General features: G+C 32.1%; 1 protein-coding gene across 1 annotated transcript; it reads left to right on the top strand.

The window, feature by feature from the left end:
• On the top strand, positions 2,704-4,348 carry LOC107644813. The gene is made up of 3 exons (XM_016348743.1): positions 2,704-3,320; positions 3,415-3,948; positions 4,033-4,348. Exons 1-3 carry the CDS (start codon positions 2,704-2,706, stop codon positions 4,346-4,348), a joined length of 1,467 nt encoding a protein of 488 aa, XP_016204229.1.

Raw genomic sequence — 7,728 nt, forward strand, 5'->3', positions numbered from 1 at the left:
TATTAATTTACAACCTATAACATTACTATATTATAAGGATATTTAAATATTAATAGTATTATATAGCTGATTAAAATTATGGGATTAATTATTATATGGTATAATAATTTTTGCAAGTTATAAAAATTTAATAAATATTGTCTTCGATCATTTTTTTTTGTTGAAACCAATTCTATCACAATATATAAAAGGATTTAGTATGTGTTTGGATTTCAGTTTGCAAATGTCAATTTGCATAAAATTGATTTTATAAAATTGATTTTGATGAAAAGTAAATTTGGGTTAACATGATTTATGTTTGACAATATTTACTTCAAAATTGATTATAGATTAATAAATGTTGTTTGGATTATACAAATCAAAATTAACGCTAGATGAAAAATTACTATTAGAGATATCAATTTTAATTATTTTTTTATATACATACAAAAATAGAACCTCACAAGTACAATATAAAAAATATTTATTATATAAATACATAAATACATTAAAAAATTATGAAAGAGTGGTCTCTAAATTTTATAATGTTAAACAAAAAATTATTTTAGTATTTTTTTAGTATTACCCGTACTCTTTAATTTAGACTTATTTTGGACTATAAATTTTCATTATTTATGGCTCTACTGTTACCTATAATAATTTTTGTTATTTATTTTTTGTTTTTTATAGGATCATAGTTTATGTTATACAAATTTTTTATAATAAACGTAGTATATAATAATTACAATAACAAAATTTACAAAGTCAAAATAAAAAATAAAAAATTGATATAAAACAAAGATAGAGTACATCAAAGAATAGAAAAAATAATCATACAGAGATCAAAATAGTAAAAAATTCATAAAACCAACAACATATATCATATAAACAAAAAGAATACAATAAAAACTAAATAAAATTCATATGAACAAAATAATAAAAAAAACTGACAATAGAAAAAGTAAAGTTTACTCGTTCATTATATTTATAGGAGTGTAGATGATGCACACAAGTGTAACAAGACCCCTTTTTTATACTTTATTTTTAAAGTAGTATTCATTTTTCATTGTAATAATTATGAATTAATACATGGTGATAACTAATTGCTATTGTAGAGAATGTTGAACGAGAAGAAGAGAGAACAAGTTAATATAAGAGTGGAGATGAGCCAATGATAAATATGTAGATAAATAATGGTAAAAAAAAAAGAATGATAAACTTAAAAATAAAAAATTTTAATAGAATAATAAAACTAGAGATAATTTAAAATATTGAATATAAAGTTATTAGACATAAAAGTTTTTTAGCCATTAACATTATACGAAAGATATTAGTTACACACTGTGCACTTTAAAGTACATAGACAAACTTTAAATAATAACAATGCCAAAACCATAAAAAATACTAATAAGACTATATGTGGTCCTATTTTAGGAGACTATTATTCGCCATAATTTTTCGTATGACAGTAAGCGAAGGAAACACATTTTCTATATTTTGCAAACCATTTTAAATCTCATATCAACTGAAATTCGCTAAAACTAAGTTGCTTGCTAAAACTATATCGTCATAATTCTGATGGATGCAAAATTTTACCTTTTTGTTTTCTCATCTTTTCTTACGTCACTATTAATTAGTTCGCTTTATTTTGATACTAAACTAGATATTGATAAAACCTGGATTTCAAAATCACGGAGTAGTGTGGAATATAGGCAATGACTGAACCATTTTTTAGACTTTGCGTTTGCGAATGCATCCTCTGATGGCATGATAAAGTGTCCATGTCCTAAATGCGGGTTTCAACTTATGCAAATAAGAGAGGATGCATACGACCATCTATTGTTACGACCATTTCCCCCTGGATATACTATTTGGGTGCGTCATGGTGAGAATCCGGTTGAAGAAAGTCCTAGATTGGGACGAGTAGATGACAATCTGATATCCCAAGTGAATCAAATGCACCAAATGGTCAATGAGGCCTTCAATTTCACGATACAACATGGGAGTGAGGATATTACAACAATCGAACATGCAGAAGATGATGAAGACGTGTTACCGAGCTTGTATGAAGGTCCAAGTCGCTCGGCGCGGGATTTTAACGATCTACTGTCAGATGGAGAATAGGAGTTATATCCCGGATGCTCAAAGTACTCCAAATTATCGTTTTTAGTGAAGCTTTATCATATCAAGTGTATGTGCGGTGTGAGTGACAAGGCAATGACAATGATTCTTGACTTACTGCGGGACGCATTCGAACAAGCAAAACTTCCGAATACAGTGTATGAAGCTAGGAAGACAATAAGAAAGTTGGGTATTGAATACGCCAAGATAGATGCTTGTCCAAATGATTGTATGTTGTACCGAGGTGATGATGCGAACCTGACTAGGTGCAAGAAATGTGGGTGTTCAAGATGGAAGCAGAAGACTAAAAAGGGCTCTATTCTTAGGCTCAACATACCAGTGAAGAGAAATGGAAAACCTATAGCAGCCAAAACCCTTCGTTACTTTCCCCTCATACCACGACTGCAGCGGTTATTCATGTGCAGCAAGACATCGAGTGATATGTTATGGCATTCACAGGCATCAAATAACGATGGTTTCCTTAGGCATCCAAGGGACGCTGAAGCATGAAAAAAGTTTGACGCAAAGTATACTAATTTTTCGGCGGATCCGCGCAATGTTCGCCTAGCCTTGGCGAGCGATGGATTTAATCCCTTTGGGAATATGAGCACAAAGTACTCCATCTGGCCTGTGATTCTTATTCCGTATAATCTACCACCCTGGCTTTACATGAAGCAGACATCTTTCATCCTATCCACGCTTATTCCTAGGCCGAAAATGCCAGGTAACGACATAGATATTTATTTGCAGCCTTTGATAGATGAGTTGAAGCAATTATGGGATGGCGTTGAAACCTATGATGCCAAAGAGGGAAACACTTTCAAGATGTGTGCGGCACTGATATGGACTATCAGCGACTTTCCAGGATTGGGAAACCTATCTGGCTGGAATACGCATAGTGGGTTAGCCTGTCCTACGTGTAACTTGGATGCTAAGCCACATCGGCTGAAAGACAGTCAAAAATGGTGTTTCATGGGCCATCAATGCTTTTTAAATCAGGGACACAAATACAGACTAGACCGAAATAGATTTGACGGGCAGGTCGAAGGTAGAGATCCGCCAAAGAAGTTATCCGGAACAGATGTATTGAGGCAACAGTCAAATGTGCACGTTTCATTTGGGAAGAGTTCAAGTGTGACATCCAAAAAAAGACGCAATGGCCAGGATGTGGATGAAGATGACTCGCATTGGAAGAAGAAGAGTGTTTTCTTTTACCTCTCGTACTGGGAGGATCAGATGTTGCGTCATAACCTCGATGTGATACATATAAAAAAATGTGTGCGACAATGTAGTCTTCACTATCTTAAACGATAGCGGCAAATCTAAAGACAATGTTAAAGCTCGCAGAGATTTACAATGCATGGGTATAAGGCCTGAATTATGGCCGGAAGAAGGTGGTAAATATCCTTCTGCAATATTTGCGATGTCGAATTCACAGAGAGATGTATTCCTAAAGACTTTGCAGAATGTGGTTTTTCCAGATGGTTACTCTAGCAATGTTGCTCGTTGTGTTGATTTGCGACAGTGCAAGTTATCTGGGTTGAAAAGTCATGACTGTCATATTCTGATGGAACAATTACTCCCAATTTTAGTGAAGAATGCACTTCCGATTCCTGTGTCCAATGTGATTGCAAATTTGTCGTCATTTTTCCGAGAACTTTGTAGGAAAGCCATAAACCCTATGCAGCTTGCTGAGCTTCAGAATCATGTTGTGCAAATCTTGTGTCAGATGGAAATGATTTTTCCTCCATCCTTCTTCACCGTCATGGTTCACCTCACCGTGCATCTCGTTGATGAAGTTACTCTTGGTGGACCAGTACATTATAGGTGGATGTATCCAATAGAAAGGTTAGCTATTTGATAAATCCCTTTAGTACATTTAGTTCGATTAATTATGTATATACTAAGCGTTTCATTGTATTTATATAAAAGGTATTTAGGACGTCTGAAGCAATATGTTCGTAATAGGGCACAACTGGAAGGCTCAATTGCAGAAGGCTATTTATCTGAGGAAATCCTGACTTTCTGTTCTAGGTATTTGGATAATATTGAGACTAGAATCAACCGACCATGGCGAGTTGATGATGAGCCCATTGACGTTCGTCATAATTCAGGGGAAAGTATGTTCCCAGCTATTGGAAAGGCATTAGGGGCTGTATCGCATTTCGAACTCAGTCCAATGGAAAAACATCAAGCTCATCGTCATGTGCTAGTCAACTGTGATGCCATGGTTCCGTTCCTTGAGTAAGTATACGCATGTATTTCTAAAACACCAATATAACTCTTTTCTCCCAATGACTAGTTAGACTAATTTTGTTCTCTCCAATAAAGTACATTTAGGGAAAACACAAAGCGAAGCTTGCGTCATCAGACAAGATCGCAAGCTAAGATAGATAGTGTCGTCCATGCAGAATTTCCTCACTGGTTTAAGCATAAGGTTGACAAAATATTAACCTGACCAATGTTTTTTTAGCCTGGAGTTAGTACTAAATGAAAACCGATTTTAATATAAAGCATGAATGTTATGTGGTTCCAGGTTCTTATGGAAAGTACGCTTCAATCGAAAGACCTGCAGTTGCTTGCGTGCGGTCCCATGATTTAGGCCAGACGTTTTGGGGCGTACAATGTTAACGGGTACAAGTTTAGAACTATCTCAAAGGAAAACGAGATGAAAACACAAAATAGTGGAGTATATGTATCATCTAATACAAGAAGTTATGCAAGCATGCGTGATAATAGAGTGGCTGTTGGTGGTGTTCCGTATTACGGAAAAATTGTAGACATAATTGAATTAAATTATAGCTGTTCCTTCACAGTGGTATTGTTCAAATGTGTTTGGGCTGATACCACTACCAGTAGAGGCATCAAACAAGACCATTTGGGGCTTACCAGCGTTAATTTCTCTCGTCCAATACACACTGGTAATCGTGAAGAAGATGAACCGTACATATTGGCATCAGAGGGTCAGCTTGTATACTATGTGGATGATGAAGTAGCTAAAGAATGGAGTGTTGTGGTTCATGTGAAACCAAGAGATTTGTATGATATGGGAGAAGAGAATGAAGAAGCTGAAGTTGGTTTTTCTCCACAGCCAGGGTTGAACATGTCAGCGGAAGGTGACATTGGAGATTTACTGTTGACAAGGGAGGAAAATATAGAAGACCTCATAGAAAATGCCTCAGAGAATTTCGATGATGTCGCGTAATGCATTGTATGATGCATTTTAATGTAATTTAAAAATGATATTTCTGTCATAAACTAAGTTAAATAATCTCAGCGTTGTACGTTGTTTTCTTTGGTTACTTTATACTTGTGTAGTTTTTTTTTTTTTTGCAGTTAAATATTTATGTTATTGTGAATTTAGATGAGTAAAAGCAGACTTTTTGATTCTTTCAACGATTTTAATACGAAAAAGTTAGTTTACGTTAAATCTATAAACCTTCTACAGTTGTTTTTCTTAGGGTTGCATTTTTCATAATCTTGCTATGTACTAAGCAATATAATTTCAGTAGTGTTATGTTTTGAAAACAATAGTGAACATAACATGACGGTGGAACAGGATCGATGAAAAATGAGGACTTTTCGTCATCCTCTACAAGCACAACAATTGCTATAGAGCTTCTGTTTAAGAAAATTTCCCAAACTACTAACAAGGGTGATGGTAATTATCGAATATATTGCGTTTAGTTTTAAAATTGTCTTAGCATCTTGTAGTTTGGTTTTTTTTCTAAGTCAGTATTTAATGACTCCAGAGTTCTCAATTTCTTCTATGTATACTCATTCTATTATGTGCATGTTGATATTTTTAGTCTTACCTGAATATTCCGGAGAAATAGTTTCTGACAGTCTAGATGGAAAAGAGTCTGATTCAGAAGACATTTTAGATGATGTATCCTCTGTCGCAATCGATAGATCCATGCAGTTTGATCTGAATAAGGTTCCGGATGAAGAGGAAGAAACTTTAGAAGACCAACAAGATAAACAAGATGATATACATGTTAAGAAAATGTGCTTTGATATAAATAAAATGCCATGGTATGGAGATGAAATATCAGATCCTCTGAAACGTGAAGCCCATAGATTCATAACAGAGTATTTTTCGCCGGGTCAATGCGATATTGGAGAGAAATTTTGATCTTTTAATATAACAGTTACGCTGATTTCCTTAGTTTAATGATTTGGGTCGCAGTTGTACGTGTTTATTCTTGATTTAGGTTTAGTAAGGCATAACTTCAAAGAGGAGTAACTTTGATTCATGCTCTCTAGAACTTTGTTTTAACTTCATAAATATTAGAGTTTGATTGTATTTTCTTCTTTTACATCCATGATTGAATGCAGTTTTTAAATGCTAATAACGTCATCAAAAAAATCTTATTGGTAAATTTGTTCACATGAGTTAACATATATAGTTTACAAGTAACTTGTGAATATTTTTAACGTAAAACAAATGTAGAAAAAGTGTTACGAGTTTAAGTAACAATGATTTAAACATAAGTATCTTCAGNNNTGTCAAATATATAATTAATATTTTTTTAATCTATTACTAACTCTTAAAGTGCATGTTTAACTTATTTATAAGCTTAATCTCACGAACATGTATTCATATAGAAATTGTAAAAAATTGGTCAATTATGTAATTAATATTTTTTTTATCTTTTACTAACCCCTAAAGCACATGTTTAATTTATTTATAAGGTTAATTCATACTCAATTAATTAAGAACATATAATTATGTAGTAACTTTAGCTTTTTAAGCTTATAAATAAACTTTTTAGCAAAATCACGCGGAATCAGCTGTTTTATACTGGTCAATTATTTAATTAATATTTTTTAATCTCTTAGTAACTCCTAAAATACATGTTTACTTTATTTATAAGCTTAACATATTATAGTTACGAACATGTACTTATATAGAAAATTTAGCTTGTTAAGCTTATGAATAAACCATTTAAAAATTTATAAATAAATTAAACATATAAAAAAATGAAATTATTTTTTATTGGTCAATTTAATACTGAAAATTTCAATTTAGAAAGCGAGCAAATATTCACTAGAATAACAACTAAATTACATGTATAATTATAATTATTTATAAGTTTAATCCATTACAGTTACGAACATGTATTTATATAGAAATTGTAAAATATTGGTCAATTATATAATTAATATTTCCTTAATCTTTTACTAACCCTTAAAACACATGTTTAATTTATTTATAAGGTTAATTCATACTCAGTTAAGAACATATATTTATGTAGAAATTTTAGCTTTCTAAGCTTATAAATAAATCTTTTAGCAAAAAAACGCTGAATCAATTGTTTTGTTTTACTGGTCAATCATTTAATTAATATTTTTTTAATCTCTTACTAAGTCCTAAAATACATGTTTACTTTATTTATAAGCTTAATATATTATAGTTACGAACATGTACTTACATAGAAGATTTAGCCTTTTAAGCTTATGAATAAACCATTTAAAAAGCTATAAATAAATTAAACATGTAAAAAAAACATGAAATTAATTTTTATTGGTCAATTTAATACCGAAAATTTCCATTTAAAAAGCCAACAAATATTCATAACTGTGCCAGTATACATGTCCTGTTTTTTAACTTCATTAATATAGCAG

The sequence above is a fragment of the Arachis ipaensis genome, chromosome B01, assembly GCF_000816755.2.
Source record: "Arachis ipaensis cultivar K30076 chromosome B01, Araip1.1, whole genome shotgun sequence".
NCBI lineage: Eukaryota > Viridiplantae > Streptophyta > Magnoliopsida > Fabales > Fabaceae > Arachis > Arachis ipaensis.